The 27,757-nt window shown below is 39.2% G+C and overlaps 1 protein-coding gene across 1 annotated transcript; it reads right to left on the minus strand.

Moving 5' to 3' along the window:
* On the minus strand, positions 1 to 27,735 carry GTF2A1 (general transcription factor IIA subunit 1). Its single transcript, XM_089522338.1, has 9 exons — positions 27,594 to 27,735; positions 21,882 to 21,983; positions 16,449 to 16,650; positions 14,061 to 14,122; positions 13,200 to 13,275; positions 11,218 to 11,351; positions 7,340 to 7,660; positions 5,552 to 5,641; positions 1 to 3,920 (listed from the first exon to the last, which is right to left on the minus strand). The coding sequence occupies exons 1-9, from the start codon at positions 27,621 to 27,623 to the stop codon at positions 3,813 to 3,815; spliced, it is 1,125 nt and encodes a 374-aa protein (XP_089378464.1). The 5' UTR covers positions 27,624 to 27,735; the 3' UTR covers positions 1 to 3,812.
* Between the last annotated feature and the right edge of the window lie 22 nt (positions 27,736 to 27,757).

The raw sequence follows: 27,757 nt of genomic DNA on the forward strand, positions 1-27,757 counted from the left end.
TTATTTTAAATAACATCTTTAATTAATTTTTTTGCAAAGGCAAAATATTAAACTTAAAATAGGTCTTAGTACATCAATATACTAAGTTTTCTAATTGTATTCCAAGCATGGCCTTTGAAACACACCGTGTACACCCCAGGAAAAGTATCCTTGATCTTCAATTGTACAGACTGAATTTTACAAACATAATAAATATATTTACCCCCTTACACATAACAGTATATGTACAACAGCAGTTGACAACTGTAGCTCAGAACAGCAACTAAGGATATTTCCCACTCCCCTAAATTGTTGTGGTACCATAGGCACACAGGAGTAAATGAATGTGTGATATACCTACATGTGTGGGTAGCCTTTACTTATTCCTACACTCTGAAAAATGAATTTTTGCTTTTTAAAATCCAAATCAAGGAAAGCAAGTAGCCTTGTCACAGCCAAGAAATCCGCTTTGATTTCTCAGTATCACTAGCCCACAAGATTCTTCTATTTTCTAAAAATGGGTATTTAATCCTGATCTAGCTCCTTTCAGTTTAGAACTTTAAGACAGCACAGCAAAGTTGACTATGGAGAACCAAACAAGTAACTATATTTGCTGACTTCTTAGAAAAATCAAGACAAGATAACTTTTATCAAGCAGAAGAGTAGGTATTTCCATTGTGAAAAGACTATGTATTCCTCCTGCACTGGATCTAGTTTTTCTGTAGTTATAGTAGTAATTCTATAGAGGGACATTATTGCTGTTCAGTGTGGATAGAGTAGAAACAAAAAAAATCTAGTGATGCTAACAACTTTCAAAAATATCATCTGAGTTTGATTGTATCAATTGTTATATGTTCTTTGCTTTTTGTTAACAACTGTGCTTCAGTCCTCTTGAAAAGACAGCTAGAATTGCAACTGTATTTGTGAAATCATGATTCTTTTCCAGGGAAATGATGACAAAAAGCAGGCTCCCATACAGGAGGAGCAAGGGAGACAACAACTTAGACTGCCACTACACAGCTTGGGGGTGGAGGAAAGTCACCTTACACATTAAATTTAAATAGTCCAATATAAAGTTCTTCATGACAGTATCTAAAGCCTTAAAAGGCAAGGTTTAATGTAGATGTTTCAAGTGATTGCACATTCTAGAAAGCCAGTAAAACTAGACTCAAAATGTTAAGTTACAATTGAAGCTACCAAAGGAACCCAACAGTTCTAAATATCATGTTAAAATAAAACATATATATATATATGAAGACAGCAAAGGCACAAGACTCTCACCTTTGTGTATTACTTGTAAATCTCCCATTAGCTCAATCAAGCCTTTAGAAGTTGCTTTCGCCATTTTCCCCATCTTGAAAGTTAAAAAGGTGCTCCTGATATCTGTGCAAATCTAAACATAAGCCCTTCTTGGAAACTGTTAATTGCTTCAGAAGTCAAGGTACTGAACTATTTAAATGAAACTAATCCCATGTCTAAGAAACAATAAAGTCAAGTGTACATAAAGCTGAATTACTAATTGTGGGAATCTCTTGCCACCCCCAAAGGAATGATGATTTCAATGGAAACTTAACAAAGTGATCTGTTAAGTGATCAGTTCAATTACATTGTTAAAACCATGATTAAAATTCAAGTACAATAGTAAATGTAAGCAAACTATATTGTTACAGCAAGCAGCTACAATAAAATGAAATTAAAAACATGCGGTTTGATTTAAAAAAGGAACACTTGATGAAGCAAGTAAGAGCACAAGTTTGGTATGTGACTGGCTTTGAGAAGAACTTTCTAGGTCCTTTCATGAACATCCTCATCAACCAAAGCACATCCATAATCAATTTACAAGACACCACACCTGCTTCCATACAGACCTATCTAAGTCACTTTTAAAGCTGTGGTTTCCTTTAAAATAAATAAAAAGGCAAGAGACAAGCAGCGCTTTTTAGTGCCCGTTATGTACATGATGCTCGATCATTTGTACAGTGTCTGGTTTCCAGTAACAAACAGGTAACTGTGGCCTACTGGGATTTCACAGTGTAGAATTTCTGGATTGACTTTAAGCCTCTGTTTAATCAAACAAAAAGGCCAGATATACTGTGAACAGGCCACAAGGTACAGAAGGATGCAAGGGAAAATAGTAAACTACCTCAATGTCACAAACTTGGTATGTGAAGTAGTGGTATGTTAGTACATTGTTTGACAGAATGGGAAAAAATTATGTCCACACATCTTCTACTGCACTGGGGGGGGGGGGGGGGGACACAACTGCCACCCAGAGATTGCAAGTTCAGTAAGTAATGAAGATAACCAAATTGCAAAATCTGCAATGATGTTTACACAGTACATACAAGTTAGATGCCTTATGAATACCACTACAAACAAAGCAATGAATTAGGACAATTTCAGCAACACCATAGGTGTAGAAAGCCTAATTGCTAATTACATTGTACGGTGAATTTCCTGCAAACAGAAAGAACTGATGCATTTGAATAAAAAAAAAAAAGCTTGTTGAGGGAAAGGAAAAAAAATAGTACTTAGTGCTGATTAAATTGCACTGGCAATTTTGTTTAACAAAAATATTTAAAAAGTTTTATTTTCCACAAGATAAATATTAGAAAAGGGAGTACTTGCTACTCTGAAGTCCCCATCTGTCGACTCACCCTTCCTGGCTTCTCTTTGCTGTTTTTCAAGTGGCTGGCATGCATAACATAGATCTTGTAATGGTATACCATCTGGAAATGCATGTTTCCCAAATATGATTGCATTTCAGACACTCCTTACCATAATGAACAGAACCTACATTCCTAAATGCATAGTTTCCACAGACCCTTGCCACAGCCACACAGAAAGAGAAATGTACCTTCGACAGTGTTCTGCTATTTAAGTTATCACTTGTTAAATTATTAGAGCTACTGTGATTCTGTTCACATTATGATCTTTAATTACTGAAGGAAAATGGAAGCTCTTTCAATGCTGTAGACTCTTTTTCAAAGTGCATAGTCACCTACAACTTCTGATTTCATTGCCAGCTGTGTACATTCACTTGGCAATGGAATACACCTTAAATTAACCAGTGGAATTATTTACAGAAGATTGATTTCTGACTAGCAATAATTCAACACACAGACTACTAACTTTGTTCAATCTTCCTGTAAGGACGTTTTGAAAGACAGCAGGGAGACTGAGACATCAGAATCATACAGCTTCCATCTGCAGGCTCATATAAAGCTCAATATCCTTTAAAATAAAAGATTGAGAACTATTAAATTTGCAATACAAGTAAGATCTTTTGGTGCCAGTTACAAAAGACCTAAATCTGTTGATAAAATTATGCATGACCCAGCACAAGAAATTTAAAAATAGTTTACTCATCCAAGGTAATTAAATCTTGGATGACTCTGTCCTTTCCAGTTGGTTAGAGACTTTGCACATAGTTTAAGCAAGATTCTCCCCAACCCCACTCCCAGGGGGAATGGTTCAGCACAATTTATACACCAAAAAACACTAAGCTTTTCCCATCGTACTATTATCAAAAGAGAAGAGTTCCTTCAAATTAGTGGAAGGGGAATTAAGCATCACATGCTAGTTACTTTTATGTATAGGTAGAAGTGGTTAATTAAGGTATTAATACAAAACCAGCTTTCAGGCATAGCTATCTTCACCAATGCCCAGCTTTCCCAATTGAATGGTGTCAACAATGTCATGCTATTCTTTTCTCCTAGTAGTCTCAGTTCTACTGTTCCTTCAGGTGCACAGATTAAGATTTCTGTTGAAGTGTATGTCCAAGTCTCAACCATTCCCATTTTTGCTTTTGAGATTGTTTTGTGTTATCAGCTTCACCATTCTGCATCTCCAATGGCTTTGGAAAAAACATAATCTCTTCCATTAAGATTCATGATTCCATCCTTGAGGTGAAACTTCCACTTGTTCTTACTTCTATGAATCTGTGGAGGGCAAGAACCAAAGTTAGAAACATTCCAAGCTAAAGTCAGCATTTGGTGCATTGCGAATAGCACTCCACCCCTCCAGCCATACAGCAATGTACTGGTGGTAGCAGCTCTTTGGTGCTTCTCCTCAAAGGAACACCGAGAGGAATTGGGTTCTGGATATGTTAGCTTTTCTGAATAAAATCAGGCAAAGTTATCACATTAAAGTTGAAGGCTATAATCACTGGTAATGTAGTCACAATTTACATTGCTTTGCCTTTTCATCCTTTGTAGGGTTTTTGGCTCTGTTTTTCTTTGCTCTGTCCTTTAGATCCTTTGTTACATACCCCTAAGTTTTACCCTTGACTTATCCATGGGTCATATCAAAATCTATAATTTTGGCCACCAAACCTCCCCTCGACTTACACATGAGGTCCACTTATAGTCAAGTATATGCAGTATTTATTATTTTGAAATGCTGCTTGACTTTCTCGTACTGTATGCCCAAAATAGCTAAATATAATACACCAGCAAATTTATGCCCTCTCCCAAAAAAGAGTAAATTAAAATTTTACTTGGCTAAAGTTCAAAAGAACATGTATATCAAGTAATGCAGCAGGACTGAGAAAAAGTCCAAAAGCTGCTGGAACAGAAAGCTCTTCATCATTTAACGGAATATAAAAGTCTAGGACAGTGAACTGTACAGCTTCGCCGCAACCACTGAGTCTCTCCTCCTGCATTCTCACTATCCACATCTGTTAGTGGAATGTGGAGAAGGTTCTCCTCAGAGATGTATTTTTATTTTATGAATTAAAATACCTGTATCTCATGTCATCTCAGGATGGCATATAATTAAATCAATTTTACTTATTTAAAACACTATAAAATTAATCTGAACAAACTAAAAGTGCATGAAGCAGTTTAACAAGTTAAAAACATGGACATGAAATTAATTAGACCACAATGACAAAACAAAAGATGCATTCCATTTTGCCTTTTCTAAAATAAATTTTAATAGGATTTCTTGGTTCAATCTTTTTTGTTATCACAGCCTTTTAGGTAAACTGTAAAGCCACCTTTGGTTCCATATACGGAGGAAAGGCAGCTATAATAAGTAAAATGTTTGTTGCCATCTGCAGTTTAAGTATTTTAAAATATTAACAGCAGCTTGCATACAATGGTGTTGACCTGCCTACAGACTGGAAACTGGTAGCAAATGAATTACCCCTTCCCCCCATTACACCTCTCAGACCTGCTCTGGAGAACTCTCTGGAGCAGGTTTGGAAAGGTGTGCGGGGAAGAAAGTGCATGCAGAAGTAAAAGAAAACATTGTGTTTAAGCAGAGGTCCACATGTATAACACTAGGTTTATTTTTAAAAGTTGCTATTCAATCAATCAGGGATAACTGGGGATGAAAAGAAGATTTAACCAATTTCAATTTTATCAGCTGTAAAATTTCCAAAATTAAATAACCTGTCCTATTGACTAAACACACTTCTAATCATCAAAATGCTATGCCAAAAATGGTATCTTCTCTTCAGGGTATTAATATAAACTAGAAATGAATATACACATATCTTCTTAAATATATTTTCTTTTTGCAGAACTAAGGAGGTCAGGAGGCATGCAAATGACATTAGTCAGATTACCTTGTCATATTGGCACACAACAACATTCTCAGTGTCAAAGAGTTCCTGTCCTTCTTCATCGCTTACATCATCTTCACTATTGAGAGGTTCCTAAAAAAAATATCAAATTTGATTACCCAGGCCATTGAAGTCTACATATTCATATGCAAATCATGGATAATGCCAACATAGATATTTTACTGGTAATATCTACCTACACGTATAATTTAACTGAAGAAAGAGCACCACTCTTTGAGAATTTTTCCCACTGTTCATCCTGAGAGTTGTCCCAGTTAGATGGGATTAATGGGGATATCCAACAGATGTGGGTATTGCTTTCTATTTTAGGATCATTTTGAAGTTTAAGACTCTATTTCTATTTTTTGCTAGACTATTCAGAATATTGGAAGAAGAACAAAGAAATTGCTATTATTACAGAAGGAAGATCTGAATACAGATAAATAAGCAGAATAAAGTTAAAATAAGATCTTAAAATAAGATCACGGAAAAACTCAAAAGAAAATTGGACAGCTTAGAAATGAAACACAAGTTAGAAAAAAATGAAGGGGAGAGACAGGAGTCGATGGATGTATCTCAATTGGGACTCCTTCCTCAGAAGCTAGGACATGGGGATTTAATGCATGTGATTATGGAATGCTCCAGAGAATCTCCCATTTTGCAGACATTCCCCTTGTCCACCTGAGTTTTCCATGTTCTTTTGTCATGGGAAATCTGTTATGATTTGCTAGTAAGATGCCATTTTATGTCCTGTATGTTAGAAATCAAAAGTCTAAAGTTACTTGTCTGTGTAAGACAGGATATGAAACTGTTTTCTTTAGTCTGTCTTAGAAACAAGTTTTTGACTCTATGAACACATCTGAGCAGAATATAGTAATGAGAAAATACCACAAGAGGGCAGCAGGAAGCCAGACTGCATATTTTGGACCTCTTGAAATAGTCTTGTTTCTGAGGTGAACTTTCTGAAGATGTCAGATTGCAGTTCGGGGCCAGTCAGACCCAGAAGAAGCTGTTTTCTATGCTATTTGTAATCCCCAGAATGGGTGAGAACACTTTGAAATGCTGGTTCACAAATAAGAGTTAGAAAAACTCTTTAAAACAATTGCTATAGCTATGCTCATGTATGCAGATATTGTGTAAGATGTTTCTTATCACTGAAACGTACATGAATAATGTGCTATATGTGAAAAAAATGTACCTAGACCACATGAGGTCTTTGACAGATAATGTTAAGACAATGTAATGTCTATAAAAGAGCGTGTATCAAGGCATCTATGTGATATATAACTGTATAAACGAATTATATTATCTAATCAATATATTAAAGAATTATAAAGCTGCATATTTGTTCTCCTGTAATACAAATTTCCTGAAAATCTAACGTTTACAACATTTTAAAGGGAAATGCTGATGTTAATCTACTACTAGATAATATTGTTTACAACCTTGGGAGATCAGGTGGATAAAACGGTGAACTCTAAGTAACTCTAGCTATATACAGAATGCCTAATGCTTATTAAAAACATTTCACACCAGCCTGTTTCTCCCTCTTAGCTTTTTCCTCTGACAATTTTATTTGTACTATTGCAAACTTCAGGGTTCCACCAATGATGCTGGTACCTCATCTCACTGTCGGTAACAGGGAAAGGTAAACCAGCATTTAAAGGAAGAAACATAATCACTATTAGCATATATGTTTTGTTCACAAAGGTAACACAGGCTTTCTTTCACATTATGACGAATTCAGTTATAATTCAGGCATTAGGTCTACTGAAGGTACATCAAAATTACCTCTTCAACCTGACCATCTTCACCTCCATCCTTTTCTTTATCCTCCTCTTCATCATCATCATAATCTTCTTCTTCTTCTTCCTCTTCTTCAGATGATGTATCACCTGCTCCATCTACCTGTAACACTAAAGGTGCTTGTGGTTGTGCTGGTTGCTGCTGAGCTTGTTGCTGCCCTGCTGCAGAAATCTGTGCTTGCGCTGGTGTAGGTGCAGCCACTGTCGTAGGTATTACCTGGGTCTTGTTTCCGGTAAATAAGATTTGCTGGGGTTGAATAATCACCCCTGTTTGCTGTGAGATCCCTCCAGGAATGGGAGCCAAAACCTGTCCCAAAATTAAAGCAAAACCAATTACTGCATCAACAATCATTCCTATTTTTACTTACAGTATTTGCATATAACAGAATGTGAAAGACAGTCTACTGCAATCTCATAAGTCTTCACAAAACCTGTTTCCTACAGCACTGCAAATTAATATTTGCATTTAACAATCACTGCAGAAATTCATTGATCCTTTCCTAAATGTGCCAATCTGAAAAACAGCTGAAAGGACAAGGAGAGAGCTCAGCTTTTGTTCTGTTTTTCTTTTGTACTTCCTAAGTAATGGCAGGAGCTGTTCTGGATCAGGAGTTCAAAAACTAAAAGAAACTTCATATGCAGCAATAAATTTTGTACTCAGCCTCTCTTATATTTTCTTAGATGCTTCTAATCCAGGGCAGGGTAACTGCACTCCATCTATTGAAAAGTCATTAGATCTGATGAAGCCAGCATCACTGGGCATTCAAAGTGAGAGCATTCTAAAACTGGGGTCCCACAGCAAAGAAGGCTCTCTCCCTTATTCTCACACACTGGGGGATGAACAAGAGAGCCACTCAAGCAAGCTTGAACCCTGAGGCAGGAATATATAAGGAGGTATTCCTTCAAGTACTGTAGTTGCTGTGTGCCTTCAAGTCGTTTCTGACCTATGGCAACTCTAAGGCAAACCTATCATGGGGTATTCTTGAGATGGTTTCTTCAGAGAAGGTTTGTCACTGCCTTCTCAAAGCTGAGAGAGAGAGTGCCTTGCCCAAGGTCACCCAGTGGATTTCATGGCCAAGCAGGGAAACAAAACCTGTTCTCCAAAGTCATAGTCCAACACGCAAACCACTATGTGACGCTGAGGTCCAAAGCTGTTTACAGCTTTAAACATAAATATAATCACAAGCAACAAGAATTCCAATGCTATGTATGAGACAGAAATACTAACAAGTCAGATAACATGACACTGGTCCAAAACACACTGCAGAAATAATCTAGTTTGAGACCACTTTAATTGCCCTGGCTCAATGCTAGGGAATTCTTGGAACTGTAGTTTTGTGAGACATTTAGTTTTTTCTGTCAGAGAGCTTTGCTGCCACAATGAACTACAATTCCCAGGGTTCCCTAGCATTGAGTCAGAGAAGTTAAAGTGGTCTCAAACTGGATTATTTCTGTAGTGTGTTTAGGACCACTGTTACTTAATTTCTCCATCTCAAATGCTTTATAAAGTTTAAATCTTCAAAATGAGTCCTAATTCTTGTTCACTTTTGCTACAGTCTTCACAGCAGTAAAATGTTAGCTGTATTCTACAGTTCTAGATACTTCTTCTTGTATCTTTCTCTTTCCACTTCAATTTTTTTCTTTAATGAGACAGCTGTAAAAAAAAACCAAAAAAGCCCACAAAGACTTCATCATCCATAATAATGTTAGGAGTGCGTAAGAGTGTGGCTATGGTCTGTTACAGACAGGCCAAAATAAAGCTGCTTCGAGTCACTTTGGAGGTATGTTATTTCAATGATGCATGAGTCCTAAGAGTCCAAAAGCCACACCAAAGCTGCACTCCAGTCTTTAGGACTGGAGCGTGGCATTGGTGCGGCTTTTGGACTCTTAGGATGCATGCATCATTGAAATACCATATCTCCAAAGTGACTCGAAGCAGCTTTATCTTGGCCTGTCTGTAACAGGCCTATGTTTATTTATTTGTCTCTGCCACAGCTCAAATTGAAATCCAACCACATGAGACTTGGCATGGACACTCAAAGACCATGAGGACATCAGTGACAACATTTATTGTAAAAACATATTGTTAACAAATTAACATCTACCTACAGTGCCACACTGTGACACTGGATGGTAGACACCAAGATCCTCAAGAAATAGAGCTGGAATCTTGAAGTTTTCTTTAAATGCCTACAGCTGGTTTAGGATGTGGTTCTGTAGAATCTACTGTACTTAAAATTTAACATCTGGCTTTTCTCACTCCTGGAAAAGGACATGCTCTTGTCAACTGGTGCCTGCTGCCAAGTATGCCCATTTGTGATTGTGCTTCTAGATTGACCAAGAATGAGAATTCTTGTTCTTTGCTACATTCAGGGAAGAGACTGAAGTGAGAGAAAGACCGAATGAGCACTAATGGACAGAGAGAGTGTGAGAGAAATGAAGAGATATAATTTCCACATTGCTTAGTCAGACTATCTGGTGTCTTGTTTACATCTTGAACAGGCCTAAATACCAAGTTTTTGTTTTTTTAAAAAAAGATGTCTAGTTTCATAGAAGCTGAGGGATAATGCAAAATAAACCACCATTATTTTTCAAGAAACAAACCTGCTACTGCTTTTCAGTGTGTTTAATCAATGAGTGAAATCACGGCTGTGACAAACATCAGATTTTTAGGACTTACAGATGCTATGAAGAATATAAAAGTGGCAGTCCTCTTCCATGAATGCTAGAACAGCTTGGTGTTAAGGGACAGTGGTAAAATACATGATGCTGTGTGTGTTATATATGTAAGAGAAAATGTGATGATGGGGGGGGGGGGAATCCCCTTACAGGGTCATGTGGTTTTTCAAGCTTTGATTTCTTCTACATTCATCTGCGCAGGAGTGAGTTCCACTGAACCCTATGACACTTACTTCTGAGGCAACATTGCATTATGAACTGCCTTTTTGAAAAGAAAAGTATAGCCTGCCCTCAGGACATATAATTCTCAAGAACTAACATACAGGACTTTTACATGCACACAGAAACTCCTGATGCACAGTGAGAGAGGGGGGGGGGGGAGTTAAGAAATGGGAATGCTCTCAACCTCCAGGTGGATGGAGTGAAAGGTCATCCAGTAAGAAAATGAGTTTAGGGGAAGAGAAATATGGAAAAGGTCACATCAAAAGAGAGTAAGGAGCTTCTAGTCCACTCTAAGATAGTAGAGACTGAACAAACACTTTGAGAAGAGAAAGACCAAAAGAGAATAAGGGACCACTAACCCACTCTAAGATAGTAGAGACTGAACAAGCACTTTGAAAAGAGAAAGACCAAAGAAGGGGGGAGGAGGGAAAGTAAGGTACAGAGAAGATAAACGGGACAGAATTGTGAATAGAACAATAGGTACAGTCAGCCCTTGGTATCCGTGGGGATCCACTCCAGATCCCCCAACAGATCCAAAGATACCAAAATCCACGGATGCTCAATGTCCTCGATGGTGGTGCAGCCATGTGGCCACGCCACCATTGGGGACAATGGGCTTTGCTGCCTTGGCCTGCCAAAGCCTACCGTGCTGCTCTCACGATAGCAAGGAGCTGCTTCCTCTTCCCCCTTCCTCCCCTTTCCCTCTGCCGCCTTTTCTTCCCTCCTCCTCCCTATACCTCTTCCGCCTCCCCCTTCTTCCCCTCTAACACATTTTTCGCGGCTGGCTTTTCTCCTCCTGTGCTTACCCCCTGCCCCATGGGCTTGTCTTCCACTGATGCTGGAATCCATAGATGACAAGTCCATGGATATGGAGGGCCTACTGTACTGAATCCAGGGAAAGCTGTGTTTGTTCACTAATACAGAAATGCTACAAAGTTAAAGCTCCTCTTAAAATATTTTTACCTGCTGAATAACAGGAGACTGTACCCCACCAGGTTGCATCTGTGGTATAACTTGCTGCTGTAGGACCACTTGCTGCTGGGGCTGAATTATGTATTGAGCTCCATTGGCAGCTCTAACCACCTGTAGAATTTGGCCTGTAATGAAATGAATCCTTTGAATAGTTTATGAACAATTTTCTTTCTCAAAAGCAACTCCTGCAACAACTGACAGGAGCTGCTTTACAAAGTTGATTCACTATTTTTTCTTCATAAAAGAATATAGAACATATTAGATTTTACATCATGTGAAGAGCATATGCCTTTATTTATATCCTGTGGTCCCAACATGAGACATAATGCAACTTACAACCAAGTATAGCAAAATCTATATCATTTATAAACCTTGCTTGGAATCCTGTGTGTTATGAAGTTATAAGCTAGGTTTACCACCTCATAACAGCATAATATTCACATTTATTATTGTGGCGTCATTGCCACAACCACAAGCGCCCCCCAAATCCACCTTAAACTCCAGATAAACTAAACTAAGGGATGGAGCTCAATGGTGCTGGCAAATGGGGTGTAGAAGTCCAGCTGCCTCTCATCATTGAACCACAGTGCAATTGAATTCCCTGCCTCGGTATGGCTGTCTGGATTTTAAGGTATGGCTTGAGGGGATTGCATGAGGAGACAGACTGCTGTGAGGACAGCTGAAATTTGAACAAACCACCTTGATTACCCTGCTTGATGGCTTATGCCAATACAGATTCCTGGATCTCTGCAGCATTCTGTATTTAATACATCAAAAAGGAACGTTGGTTCTTACCTGCTATACGTCCGTTTCCAGCGGAGAAGGTTCAATCCTTCTTAGTATTAGGAGCTCATGGGAGGAGCAACCCAATTCTAAGGAGGATCTCACCTTCTCCGCTGGGAAACAACTCAGTTTCATAGTTTTTTGTGAGTTTTTTGGGCTATGAAGCTGTGCTCTAGAAGAGTTTATTCCTGACATTTTGCCACCAGCAGCATCCTCAGAAGATGCCAATCAGCTGCTGGCAAAACGTCAGGAATAAATTTCTAGAATATGTCCTCATAGCCCGAAAAACCCACAAAAAACTGTGTATGTCTTCGACTTCACAACTCAACTTCAAATAATTGATTATGAAGTGGGCTTGTTTTAAAATAAAATTAACCAGTTTATGGTTTGGATGGCATATCAAACTGAATTGCAGTAAAGTTAAAACATCCTCCATGTGGATCAGAGGAGTAGGAGAGTGGAAAGATGAAAGCCTAAGAGTAAAGAAGGCTTGCTTTCAGTACAACAGCAGGCAATTGTTTACTGCATATTCAAATCCACTCACTGTATCTTTTTAGTCTGCTTCCAACGAGGAAGTAGGGAACAGCATCATCCTTCTAGAACAGTGGTTCTCAACTTTCCTAATGCTACAACCCTTTAATAAGTTCCTCATGTTGTGGTGACCCCCAACCATAAAATTATTTTCACCTTGGTTCCTAAGACCATCAGAAATATGTATTTTCTGATGGTTTTAGGCTGCCCGTGAAAGGGTTGTTCAACCCCCAAAGGGGTCGCAACCCACAGGTTGAGAACTGCTGTTCTAGAAGCTGCAAAATATGTATCTACTCTTCAGAAGTTGGGTTCTAGATGTTTTCCCTCTTATACAGGTTTTACTTATGTATTTGTAGATTTATTGAATATTTTTCTTTAGTATTTTAAGATATTGGCTGGAATCCTGTTGATTAGTCACAATTAGAATAGATCCATTAAATCACTTGTTGAATAGTAAATCAACAGAATGATAAACCCAAATGATTCACTGCTTCTACTCTAGTTAGGACTACCAAAAGAAAATAGTAACACAATGGAAAACACAAATGATTTAATTCTTCTGCTTTAACCAGGATTAACAATAGGATTAGATAGGGCCACTGCAGGGCACCATTGCAATGAATATGACAAAAAACACAAAAACAAAAATGAAGTAATACCTGAATTTGTCAGAATTTGCTGAACAGGAGTAACCCCAGCAGGCAAAGCCAGGGTGGCTGCAGTAGCAGCGGCACTCTGCAATGTAAGGAACTAATTTAGCATAAGAAATGTTTATTGCAAACATATAATAAAAGAGAAATTCAAATATAAGATAGAGCAGAATGATCTCAATTTGGTAGTCTTTTACTGATCAGAATGTTAATGGAATTCTCCCATTTCTATGGGAGATTTCTATGCAAACAAATAAAAATTTCTATGCAAACAAATAATAAAAAATTCATCCTCTTTCATTCAAACATACTCACTTAAAAGGTAACACATTTAAAACAACACACTGTCTAGTACTGAGGTGGGCAAATTCCAGAGATCATCGACCACATCCACTCCCCCACCTACCTCAGAAGGCCACATCCATTCTGAATCATTTCTCCTCTCAGGCAACCACACCCACAAGGGGTCACAGCATGTGGGTTATTTGCCCACTCTGCTATAGCAAGTGTTTTCCTCTGTGCAAGACAACTGGTGACAGTGCCATTTAATTGGACTTTGCAAACTGTCAATCAAGGAAAGCATTGATCTGCTGACTACAGCAGGCAATGGCAATAAAGTAAAAGCAGTAGGCTGTTTTACTCAAAAGAGGACAGGGCAGAATTCCATTTTAAACATTTTGTTAGACCTAGGTTCTTAAGTATTAACGCTAAGAACATTCAGTGAAAAATCGTGAAGTTTATATAATTAAATATTTATCTGACTAGAATGAACTTTTCCTTTGTGTAGGTAGGACAACCAAATTTGCTCATAAACATTCTTTCCTAATTGTGTCATCATACACATGAGTTAAATGTATCATACAAGCTTACCATGCCTGATGCATTCATGTGCATTAGCTTGGAATCTGGCACAATAACTTGTTGTTGAGGAGCTGTAACACAGAAAAAGTAATTAGTCACAACTCACTGTATTATTTCTTCAAAAGAGGCTTTCCAACAACAATTTATATTGTGAACACTAATATCAAATACATACCTTAGTAGAAACAATTACTAATAAATTTAGACTTTTTGGAAGAGTTATTATCATACTCATTACACACACGTTCATATTTACATTTGTGCTTTCTAAGAGAAATAGATGTTTAGTTTATGTCTCACAATATCTTTACTAAAAGGTAAGGGCGGAGATCCTGCACTGAGAGACATACACCTCGCTACTTCCCTCCTGAAGGGCTTTGCTTCCTCCTGTGTTCCCTTCTGGCCATTTAGTGAGTGGTGGAAAGCACATGGATAGCCATCTGGCTATGTCCCTATAGCCAGATACAAAATATCATTCTCTAGGACAGTGGTTCCCAAATTTTTCGGGCTACCATCCCCTTTCTTCTTAGGCGAAAACCCTGTTTGTACAGCAGTCACCCAGCCAGAGCCATCTATCTCAGCCATGCCCAGCTTGCCACCGCCTTCTCTTTCACCTCAGCCTCTCATGTGTTAATACAGCAGCAGCGGTAGTGGTAAAGGCCCACACCTGCTCATTCATCTTCTCTGTACCAGCCTTACAGCAAAAAGAAGGCCAGATGCTCAGTTGCTACTCCCAGCATGAGTGGGTGCAAAAGGAGCAGTTACTGATCAACTAGTTGAGCTGCTACCAAGAAGCCTTTCAGCTGCGCTGGCCTTTGCCACGAGGCTGGTGCAGGTGAGAGACTTCTCAGTCACTCTGGGAGCAGTAGCCAAGAAGCTTCTTGCTTGTGCCTTGCAGCAAAGGCCAGTGTGGGTGAGAGGCTTCTCAGTTGCTACATGACCAAGGTGAACAGTTTACAAAGGGAGACACATCTCCCTGGTAAGGAAGGACTCTCAATCTTTCTTAACCAGGGCAGACAGGAGAAGCACAACTGGCTTCAAACTTTTCCCCCCAAAGAGGAAGAACTCTCATTCTGAGAGAGGTGAAGAATCAATCTCAGATACACCTTCCCTTCCTTCCCAAGGGTTGCTATGAAGTACCAAAACTGCATGTGCTGTAGATATTATATACACAGGCAGATTATTATTCTGGCTGCTGTATTAGCTGGTATTAAAAATTTTAAAAAGCAGGATAGAATCTATCCCCATAGGTTCTGCCTGATGCCGAAATAGGTTGGCCAGAGACCCTGTGCCAGGGATTGTCTCGAGATCATGCAACCAAAACTATTTTGGATCCTATGAAATGCTTTAAGGTGATATCAGCAAGTTAAGAGCCCAAGCAAATCATATATGAATGAATCTGTTTATTTTGGTTAAATAGGCTTTCTTTGTCTTTCTGTTCTTTTCAACAAACATTTCATTTAGTAAGTTTTGGTATAACCGATATTAAGTTTGCCTGCACCTTTTATTCAAGAGTACACCTAGAGTGCTTGATTCCAAAGGACACCAGTTTGCTTATATCCAGTAGACTGACCGTCTTACACTTGACAGATCATCAGTATCTTCAGACTATTGTTACAAGACTTCCCATCTTTGTTATAAAGAAGCTGACAGCTAGGATTAAGAACATTAATTGCTAACAAATTAATTGTCAAGTAAGCTTTAATGGAATATTTTACTTTGCACAATGCACCCAGAATAGATCAAAGCAAGTGAAAAAACTATGTAGGTTCTGAAAACGGAAGATGTTTCTAGACATTTTACAGGATTTCTTTTGAGGCTGCAAGCCCAATTTCTGGAATCAGTAAGGACATAAAACATAGTACAGGGATGATTCATATGATAAGATGGAAAGCCTCAAAAAGCTGCCAATTGCAGTACAGTCATCCTAAGAATCAAGTAAATCAAATGTTTAACTTCCACTTTATGTTTTAAATGTCTTTCTGCAATGCCTTGCTGATATTATAGGAATTTCCTCACAAAATTCAGATGACGACAATTCTGTGTATGTAAAACTAAATCTATAAGAAATGCACACACCCTGCACAAGCAAACTACAATCATTAGCATGTATACTATACACCTCACATATTTTTGAAGTCTTTAGCTATAGTATGCTCTGAAACTACAAAAAGTTTTTTTTTTAAAAAAAGGGGGGAGTCATGCTTGAATAGGGTGCGCACATCATTAGAAATAACATAGATCGCCCCTCTGCTCATAATTTTTAATGGAAAGAAACAGTTATAGAGAAAAAAGTATATAAAAATTGTGAACTTATGCTCTTTATTAGATGTTATTATATGCAATATTGCTATAGCCATACAAAACACAAACAGATCCAGAAGGGCCATCTCTTACCTTGCTGTGTTGCAGGAATAAGGACTTGCTGTGCCTGGGACTGTTGAACTGTTTGTTGTGGTTGCGGTTGTGGGTGATGGTGATGATGGGCATGCTGCTGTTGCTGCTGCTGCTGCTGCTGTTGTACTTGCAACAAAAGTTGCTGTTCTTCTGAATGAAATCCATCTACAGCCTTGGACTGGAGCAGCTTGTTCTCCCAGAGCTGCATTGATTAAACAAGTTTTTCCTAAGCAGTTTTCTTTTTAATGACATATATTAGCTACTCACATTGCCTCATCATCAACACACTGATCTATTCAGCATCTATTTCCTTCTAGGAGGTATGACCACAGATCCTCAGGAAAAAAAATAGCTCCTGTCACTTTGTATCCATTCTGCACTTGATTCTCATTTCACCCCACTGCACTGACAATGTCAGCTAGGTATGTTGTCTCCAAACCATATAGTGGTGTCTTGGGGTACTTTCTTGTGGAAAATGAATAGGAAAACATAAAAGACGACAGCCAATTTCCTAGGTTACATTCTAGAAAGCACTAGTCTAATAAAGCCAACAAACAATAACTTTTCTTTCCCAGAAGGAAGTATATTGCATAGAGAATATTAACAATTTGTCTGGAAGTCTCTTTGTTACCCTGCTGACTGATGCATTATTGATATTTCATCTCCAGAAAAAGTAACTTTTCTCAAAAGAATGAGGAAAGACAGAGGATTTCAAATATAGTGGCTCTCCATATTTAAAGATGTGTTTTGTATTTCTGTTCACATTACAATGACATCTTCACTCAAAATGCATTTTCTTTTAGAAGAACCAGCAAATCCCCCTTCATGTAAGGCTGCCAGGCAAAATGTGTCTGGACTGATGGCAGAGAAACCAGAGTAACTGCATATTTGCTTACTCCATAGATGAAGGAAAGGTGGTTCTCTGGAACTAAAAAAAATACCTCAGATACAAAGCTTATCTGACTGCCAACTCATTGCCTAACCAGCTTACCCAAGAGGACACCACTTCAACACATCAGACAGCTCAGTTAGCTCCAGTATCACTTGGGTATCCCTTGTGACAGTTTTCTTTTGCATTCTGACAGCCAGCAATTATGCCATGACTCTTACAGTGTACAAGCAGTTAGTACTAATGCAATGAAGTAGCAAAGGACCTTCCCAATAGTTAAATTATTGATCCTGTTGTTCTATCCATGTAAAGCCCAGCCTCAGGGCCAAGGTCCTTCAGAGTCTACATTATTTATTTATTTATTTATATCCCACCCTTCAGCCCTAATGGCTCTCAGGGCGGCTTACAATTATTATTTTTAATCAGACAGTTCCCTGCCCTCAGGCTTACACTCTAAAAGGCACGACACAAAAGGAGAAGGGAATGATGGAGGGAAAGGGGATGAGGTCCAGTGGTTCTTCTCTCCCTCTGAGGCCTGGACCAAGGCAGATGGATTGGAGGGAGGGCTTTTCCTTCTTCCAGGCTAACCCTGATGGAGCTGGACCTGCCTGGTGAACTCCCTCCCAGGCCGGCAGATGGCAGTTACGGAGGACAGAGTCTCCTTCCTCTCAGGCCGGCGGATGGCAGTTATGGAGGGCGGAGTCTCCTTCCTCTCAGGCCGGTGGATGGCAGTTATTTTTTGTTTTGTTTTGTTTTTTATTTATATACCGCTATTCCAAAGATCATAGCGGTGAACAGCAAGTAAGCTAATTAGCAAGTAAGCTAATTTGCTCCCAACAGTCTGGGTACTCATTTTAGCGACCTCGGAAGGATGCAAGCCTGAGTCGAGCTTGGGCCCTTTTGCTGGTCTTGAACTCGCAACCTTGTGGTTTTGAGTGAATGGCTGCAGTACAGGCATTTAACCACTGCGCCACCAGTTATGGAGGGCGGAGTCTCCTTCCTCTCAGGCCAGTGGATTATGATGGTTATGTTGTGTGATTTTAGTCATTTCTGACTTATGGTGACCCTAAACAGAACCTATCACTGTGTTTTCTTGGCAAGATTTGTTCAAAATGGGTTTTTACACTGCCTTCCTCCGAGGTTGAAACAGCGTCCTAAGATCACTAAGTGGGTTTTTATGGCTGAGCGGATATTTAAATCCTGGTCTCCCAGACTTCTATTACAACACTCTAACTACATTTCACTGGCTCTCTTACTGATGACTCTAGCTGCTCAAAAATTTGGATAAAGGGGTTTTTGGGTTTTTTTCTATTTTGCCTGGGCATCCACCACATAATGGGTTTTATTTATCTCTAAAATTAATTTGAAGTTTCCTTGGTCTCCAAAATTGTTCATTTTGATCCTTGTTTGCAACTATCACATCTTCACTTGGATGCTTAGCCAATGCCTCTGGGGCTAGAGTTCCCTAGGTTCTTTTTCTTTTTGGTCTACAACAGGGTGGGCAACATGCACTTGTCATGGGAAATCCATTAGGATTTGTCAACCATAGGAAAATGTTTCGTCCTGCCCTTTGAATGCCACAACTGAAAGTCTGTTTTGCTTCTGTATGATTTGGAAGGTTAAATGTAAAATGTGTGGGTAGAAATATTACATATGCTTCTGGATGTATAGCCAGAAAAAACAAAATAAGATCAGCTGAGAAAGTTGCTGACAGGTGATCTATTTTCTTAGAAAAAACAGAAAAGGAAATCGATGTAGATTCCTAACAACAGTTGAAACCTGAGATCACAGTAGGAAAGATTCTATGAGAAGTCAGCAATAAGTAGATCTCCGATACAGTACATGATATAGTACCTATATCATGAAAGGACAGCATCATCTAGGTAGATGATGATGATTAAAAATTCATCTATATCCTGCCTTTTCTCCTGTACTTGGACACAAAGTAGGATTTGCAACAGAAGTCAGAACTGAGAAGTTAAAACTTTTGGATACCCAAAAAGTGTGGGAAGTACAGGACTGGCTCTTCAGAGGAGCTATAGATCAAAGCCAAGCACTGCTATCCAATTTCAGCAAATATTTGACAGACTTTGGGCAACTGAGACAGAAACTGTCTTCTGAACAGATAGCAATCTACAGAATACAGATAAGAACACTCTTACAATACCATGGGGTGAAGTAGATGGCTGGGAAGGAGTGGCCTCTGGCCGCTCCAAGCATGATCGTGTCAGGATTGTGGCAACTGCATGGCTCACTCCCAAAACAGGCCACCACCACAGGTCTCAAGCCGTGCCTGCCAGGAGTCAGTTTAAACATGAATCATAGAGTTGGAAGAGACCACAAGGGCCATCCAGTCCAACGCCATTCTGCCATGCAGAAACTCACAATCAAAGCACCCCCAACAGATGGCCATCCAGCCTCTCTTTGAAAACCTCCAAAGGTGACTCCACCACACTCCAAGGGAGTGTGTTCCACTGTCAAACAGCCCTTACTGTCAGGAAGTTCTTCCTAATGTTTAGGTGGAATCTCTTTTCCTGTAGCTTCCATTCATTGTTCCGATCCTATTCTCTGGAGCGGCAGAAGACAAACTTGCTCCATCCTCATTATGACACCCCCACAAATATTTAAACAGGACTATCATATAATCTCTTAACCTTCTCTTCTCCAGGCTAAATATATCCAGCTCCCTAAGTTGCTCCTCACAGGGCATGGTTTCCAGACCCTTCACCATTGTTTAAACCAACTCCTTTTTGTGGCTGCCTCAGACTCCTTTTGGTGGAGTCGGAGTGGCTTCCAGCTGTTTTGCCTGTGTTTTTTGGGCCCATGTCTGAAATGGCGGTTCAGAGATAGCTACAAATGCTCTCTCAAACAATTATTATAGCTATGCTGAATTAAGCCAATGTCTTAAGAATGCTACCAAGCACTAGAAGCTATGCAAATACTCTGAGATACTATGTATGAAATTCCTCAACAGAAATGTCAGATGTATATCTTTTGTGTTACACAAATATTGCACAAGATGATGATGATAATAATAATAATAATAATAATAATAATTTTATTTATATACCGCTATTCCAAGGATCACAGCGGTGTTCTTTACCCCTGACATGTACAGTTGGCTGCCACATTCACAGGGATTTAGGGTTACCACTGTGAAAGTGGAAAACCCATATATATCCACGGTGCCCCCCTTCCTTGGAAGGACCCTCCAAGCATTGGAGAGCTGTGGTACTACCATTACTGCCGCCATGGTTCCTGGAGGGGCTCTCTTACCCTCCTCTTTCTTCACCAGTCCCCCCTTTCCTCATCCAGAGTGCACATAGAGGTGCCAGGTACAACAAAGAAGAGTCTAAGAGGGCGGCCGGCTGAGGAATGGAACCATTTCCCTTTCTCCTCTGCAAGGCACTGCTGCCCCATCAGCCCTATGGTTCCTGGGAGGCTCACTTACCCTCCCTGTCTCTTTTTCTGCCTGCCCACTCTGTTTCTTTCTTCTGCAGCCAGGCTGCATGTGGAAGTACCAGGTGCAGCAGTTTCTTTCTTCCTGCCCCTCCCAGAAAAACTTCCAAATAATCAAATCTGCAGGTATTAAAACCTCCAAATGTGGAGGACTGACTATACTACAAATACCACATACCTTATAAATGAGAAGTGTTTCTTAGAAAGATATACCTCTAGAACAGATATGGGCAACTGTGGAAGGGGACCATGGAGGGCACACCTCACATTGAGGCATTCTCATCATGTTTTCAGGTCCTAGAGGGCACTTGGGTCATTTTGGGACAAAAAAAAGATTTTTTAAAAACCATTTTGTAAAGATTTTTTTGACCCCTAGGTCTGGGTTTAAATGTGGGTGGAAATGACCTCCAGAACACCTAGAGTTCCTTTTAAATCCCCCCTTTGACGGGTTGCATTTTGCCCTCTTTGACCTAGAGTATGAAATGTGCTGGACTGACATGTCTATGTGATATGATGTACCAGCACAATGAATGTATAACTGCATCAACTGATTGTTTTAATGTATGAAGAATTATAAAGCCACCTGCTCCTGTAAATGTCCTGAAAGTCCAAAGCTTAAAACTATTCTTAAAGGGAATGTTGATAGATAGTACTGTTGCTTACAATCTTAAGAGCTCAAGTGATTAAAATAATAACTTTTAAGGAACTCTAGCTAGACACAGATTGACAATAATAAAGTAAAGAACTGTTCATGTTCTAAAAAAACCGGGTGGGGAACCACATGAATTTCGCACTACCCATAGCCCCTCCTCACTGTATTTGCCATGGCAGAAACAGGAAAAATGGTTTGCATTTTAAAAAGCAATTAGGTTGTTCTTTTAACATGAAATAAGTGATACCAGAGATTAATATTTGGCCACCTTTTAAATCCTTTTTAATAATGCTTATCACTTCCATTGCTTTTCTTCATTGCCAGCTTCCTAGCCTTCTTTGTGTTCTGTACATAGTTATAAGTTCAAAAAGCACTAACAGCCCTTATAATTATGTGCTAAAGGTCTCAGTAATTTGCAATTAATGTAACTTACTGTTTTCAGTTCCACAAGGACTTGCTCATCGACGCTAGCATCCAGGAAGACTTCTCGGACATCATTTATGACGTCTTCAATCACAGACCTATACAGTTTGGGCTTTAAAAAAAACACAAATGAGAATCTCTGTTAATGAGTTATCTGGCAATATTTTAAATATTTTCAGAAAATAATTTTTGACTAAAATCATGTAGAATTTAAACTGCTATTACAAGGATAGTCTTTATAGAATTAAAACTTTTATTTTAAAAGATTAAAAAGTGTATTAGACCATTCATTTATATAATTCAAATAATATTAGTTCTTTATATTGGTCTGAAAACCATTACTAAATATGCTAAAAATACATTATGCAGTTCTATGGCAGATTGTAATGCACCAAGTGTATTATATATTTCTAATAACTCCCACAGCAGAAGTATTACTCACAAATTCTTGTCTTCTAATACCTAGTAACCTTGAATTACTCTTTAAACCAAAGTGATCTGCTCTAATTCAATCAAGTCCAATTAATGTCAATAGGAGTAAAACCCCAAATCATAAGCTAGTTAAACTGAAACAGCAAAATTACGGACTTTTTAGTACCACTGTTTTCAACAGGACACTATCTCAGCACATTCTGCTAGTGAAGATGATGAATCAGAGCAAAAATCCTTTAACCCTAAACATTTCAATGGAGTAGTCAGTGATGAGAACTAGGATAACTTTTTCCCTACTTTGCTCTAGGACAAAAAGACAGTTAAAAATAAATAAATGCTCCATTTAATAAATAAATAAATAAATAAAATCTTTACAGTGGGGCCTCCGTTTTGGCTGGGGTTAGGCATGTAGGACCTCCACAAAACTGGAAATAATACATATAAAAAGCACTTTTTCACCCAAGAGAACCTTCCTAGGAATCTCTATGTCCCCCAGTGCAAGTCTGTGATCAATATCTGTCTGAAGTTGACCCCATAATTGCATTGGAGGACAGAGGCTGGATGATCATCTGTCAGGAATGCTTTGATTGTGAGTTCCTGCATGGCAGGGGGTTGGACTGGATGGCCCTTGTGGTCTCTTCCAACTCTACGATTCTATGCTTCTTGACCTAAACATGCTTAAAGAGTTCCATCTAGGTCCTCCAGTGTGACTTCTGGTGGCCATTGACCGTAAAAGTTGTGCTGGAGGTCCTAGAGGTAACATATTAATCAAATCCATGAATAATCAAATCTGCAGAAGTCAAAGCCACAAACATGGAGGGCCAACTGTATGTATGAATGAACAAGACTGTGCACAGACATGGTTTTCGTTATTCATTTACCATGTAAGATTGCTAGCAGAAATCTACTAAGAGTACCATGGATAGCCAAAAAGACAAACAAATGGATCCTTGAACAGATCAAGCCTGAAATCTCCCTGGAAGCCAAGATGATCAAACTGAGGCTATCATACTCCGGTCATATCATGTGAAGGTATGACTCATTAGAAAAGACAATAGTCATAGATGGGTAGACAATTACAAATGTTACAGTTACAAAAATAAAGAACTTTACAAACCATTTGGGGCTTTTTAATGCTGTACTGTCAAGGTTTGCATGTACGTTTGTAAATACAATTGTAATACTTTTAATGTGTAATGTTTTTAACTTTTTAAATTAATTGTTTTTAAACTTTAAATCTACATTTTAATGCGTTTAATTGTTTTTAACAACCACTGTTTTAAATTTGTTGTTAGCCACTAGTGCCTTGATGTTGGGTGGGGTATAAATACATAAAATAGTACAGTCATCCCTCTGGATTCACTGAATTTCTGTGGATGGGAAACCAGGAGGGACAAAATGGCACACACCCCATTAAAAGCAATGGGGCTCCACTACTTGCATTTTTTTCCAATTCGCAGAGGGGTCCGGAACCGATCCCCCGCGAATCGGAAGGGACAGCTGTAGTAATAAATAATAAGATTCATTAAAGCAGGCCACAAGTATGAATTTGCAGGATCTAAGTAGACCAGTGGAGGGCAGGGAGAGGAGACATCTCAACTACAGGCTCACCGCTCCAGGGCAGTTAGTAACAACAGAAACAAACCTAAGACTGCAATTTTCAGTTCTTGTAGCCACCCCTAATCTGGGTGACCCATATCCTAACCACAAGGGAGGACAAGGTGCTGCAAGATATAGGACACTGAAGAAAAATGTAGGACACAACAGAAGAAAAGCTGAAGCAGCTCCCATGAATATAAATCCATGCTTCTTAGTCATGTCAAAAAGGACGACATTTTGGAATTCCTCTTGGAGAGAAGGATGAAATGTGGGGCACGTCCTGGAAAAGGAGAATGCCTGGCCCCCTGCCCTTAATGAAGTCAAAAACAAAGCTTTTAAAGAAGGGGCAGGGAGTCTTGGAGGGGTCTCATCTACAGGGTTGCCATGGGCCCAGAGTGACTCCAGGGTGGATAACAACCATCACCAATTAATATAATAATAAACCATAGTATTATTATATAATGTTTTATGTTATATAATAGATCATGTATTATCGTTTTTATGCTTTTAACTACGTGCTTTTAATGTATTTTTTAATATGAATAATATTTAATTCTTTTGTAATCTATGTCTTTACTTCTGTCTTTCTAAATTATTGTAACCTGCCTTGAATCCCACTGTGGGAGACAGGTAGGATATAATTCCTTGAAATAAATAAATAAGTAAGTAACAACTGCGCTTACATCTGTTTTCACTACATAATAACAGCTACCACTACCACTACTACTGTCAGGAAGTTCCTCCTAATGTTGTGGTGGATTCTCATATGTAAAGCTAGCAGGCTTCTAAGTACAAGAACCCCATCATAATAATAGCTCCTGCTACTACTACTTCTAACAACAATAACTGCACTTATGTTTCTCTTCACTACATACAAGAGCAAGCAGAAACATGATACAAGCAGAAATTCAAACAGAAATGTGATTCTCATATGTAAAACTAACAGGCTTCTAAGTACAAGAACCCCATAATAACAATAACAACAACTCCTATTCATAACAACTGTTCTTACATTTCTTTTAGCTACATACAAGAGCAAACAGAAACATGATTCAAACAGAAATTCAAACTGAAACATGATTCTTGTATGTAAAGCTAACAGGCTTCTAAGTACAAGAACCTCCTACAACTTGCATTTCTTTTCACTACATATAATAATAACAACAGCAACCACCAACAACAACAACTGCACTTACATTTCTTTTAACTACATACAAGAGCAAACAGAAACATGATTCAACCACACACACACACACAATTGTGGTATATAAAGCTAGCAGGCTTGTAAGTGTACAAGAACCCCATAACAAGAACAAGAACAAGTACTACTACTACTACTACTACCACCAACAGCTGCATTTACATCTCTTTCCACTACATACAAGGGCAAACAGAAACATGGTTCAAGCAGAAACTCAACCAGAAACACGTGATTCTCATATGTAAAGCTAACAGGCTTCTAAATACAAGAACCCCATAATAACAACTACTACTACTACTACCAACAACTGCACTTACATGTCTTTCCAGTACATACAAGCGCAGAGAAGAAACATGATTCAAGCAGACACACACGATTCTGGTATGTAAAACTAATCGGCTTCTAAATACAAAACAATAGAGGAGGAGAAGCAGAAGCTGCCTCTTTCAGCCTCCCCTGCTGCGAGGCACCGTCTCTTCCTCCTCCTCCTCCTCCTCTTGGAAAGCCTGCTGCTGGCGACAAAGGGAGCGCCTGCCTGCCTGCCTTCCTTCCTCTTGCGGAGCCTGGGAGGCGCCTCCCCGGCTGCTCTCGGCAGCTCTCTCCCTATTTAAAGGCCGCTGTGGTGTTTAAATGGAGAGGCGGTGACGTGGGGCTGGAAAGCACCTTCCCATCCTGGCAGAGTCTATATTAGAGAGCGGCAATGGCTCTATATAAACAGGGCGGCCGCGGGGAGGAGGAACACAAGGAGCAGCACAGAGAGAGAGAGGGAGAGAGAAAGGCAGGCAGGCAGGGAAGAAGCCATGATGGATCTCGGAAAAGGATACAAAGGCTGCCCCCCAAACCCTCTGCAGAGAGGCAGACAGCAGCTGCTCAGCCGCCGGTGGGTCCGAAGGGGGCTTTTATTGGAAGCAAACCATGGAGGTTGGAGGAAAGGGAGGGAGGGGTTTTCCTTTTACCTTATTGTTATTTTTTTCAGTTTGTAATTTTTTTAAATAATAAAAAAATGTTGGACAATTTTGGGGAAGGGCTTTTGTTGTTGTTGTTGTTGTCGTTGTTGCTCTTTTCGTGTGACTGCTTATTGCAAACCGATGTGGAACCGAGAACCCCAGGAAAGTGTGTCTCTTTGGGAGAAGGACAGAAAAAAGGAGGGCTGGGCGGGGAAGGAGCAGAAGGAAGAGGAGGCGGCTAATCAAAGCAAAACACTTAAAATCATAACAATAATAATAATAATAAGGGAAAATAAAGCAAGAACAGTAAGAATAAAATACTAAAAATAAAGTAAGAAAAGAAGAAATACTAAAAAATAAATAAAAATAAAGTGCTAAAAATAAGAATGCTAAAAATAAAGTAACAAGAATAAAATACTAAATAAAATAATACAAATAAAATACTAAAAAAGTAATAAAAGTAAGAATTAAATACTTAAAAATAAATAAAAAATAATAATTGGGGATGGGTAAAAGTATAGAAAAGGAAGGGTTATGGAAGAAGACCAATGGTTAAGAAGAATAAGAAAAGAAAAATAAGAATATGGGATGGGGATAAATATAGAAAAGGAGGAGATGAGGAAAAAGAGGAAGAAAGATGGTTAATAACAAAAAATAGGGGATGGGTAAAAAGTACAGAGAAGGAGGGAACGAGGAAAAACATGGTTAATAATAATGATAGAAAATAATAACAGGATAGGTAACAGGATAGATAAGGAGGAGATAAGAAGAAGAAAGTCGATTATTAATAATAGAAAATAAAAATAAGAATAGTAGGGGTGGGCAAAAGTATAGAAAAGGCGGGGAATGGGAAAAAGAGATGGCTAATAATAACAATAAAAAATAACTTGTGGAGAAAAGCTAGTAGTTGAAAGAGTGTTTTTTTCCTTCAGAAAAAGGAGGGTGGAGGAGAAAAGAGACTCGTGTAGTTTGGGCTCCTGTTGCTCTTGTTTCCCCCCTCATTTTGTCTCTCTGCCGGTTCGAAAAGTGCTTTTCAGCCTTCTGCCGTCACCGAATATATATATATATATACACATATGATTGAGGAAAGAGCTGCTGAGGAGGAGGAAGAGAAGGCTGGTCTCCAAGCTAAAAAGAGGAGTGAAAAAATTGTTATATATATATATATATATATATATACACACACAGAGTAAAAAGGAGGGTGGGCTATAAATAACATAGTAATAACAATAACAACAATAACATTAACCCTTCTCCTCTTCCCCACCAGCTTCAGACAAGTAGGAAAAGCTTTGGTTTGGGGCTCCATTCCCCCTCCCCAAAATAAAAGAAACTCCAAAAAGAGGGGCATAAGGGCCAAAGCTACCCCAGAAACAGTGGGGAAGGCACTAGAGAAAGTGGGGCTCTCTTCCCCGCAGAGACCGACAGAAAGAGGGTGAAAGGAGGCGTCCAGTCCCCCTCCCCCTCCCATAGTAAGAGCATATTAATTACAGCCCCCTCCTTCCCCCGCAATACTTATCACCGTTTCCCTCGGGGTCCTTACCACGGGGTTTGTATTAGCCGAGCTCGCCATGTCCCAGCGCCACCCCCGGGAAGGAGAAAAGAAACAGAGCTATATCTATATATCACTAGAGAGAGAGAGGGGGGGGGCAATGGCTGAGGCACCGTCGAAAGAGAGAGGGGGGGGTCTAAGGCAAATTGAAAGCG

The sequence above is a fragment of the Sceloporus occidentalis genome, unplaced genomic scaffold (genome assembly GCF_023333645.1).
Source record: "Sceloporus occidentalis isolate IW3139 unplaced genomic scaffold, rSceOcc1.0.p SCAF_4, whole genome shotgun sequence".
Classification (NCBI taxonomy): domain Eukaryota; kingdom Metazoa; phylum Chordata; class Lepidosauria; order Squamata; family Phrynosomatidae; genus Sceloporus; species Sceloporus occidentalis.

Excerpts from the sequence above, each read along its gene's own strand:
- GTF2A1 (XM_089522338.1), bottom strand. The coding sequence starts at position 27,623 with ATGGCGAGCTCGGCTAATACAAACCCCGTG. Across the intron at positions 14,123-16,448 it reads TATTCCTGCAACACAGCAAG|CTCCTCAACAACAAGTTATT; the intron begins GTAAGAGATGGC and ends TCTGTGTTACAG. Across the intron at positions 11,352-13,199 it reads GCAAATTCTGACAAATTCAG|GCCAAATTCTACAGGTGGTT; the intron begins GTATTACTTCAT and ends ATTTCATTACAG.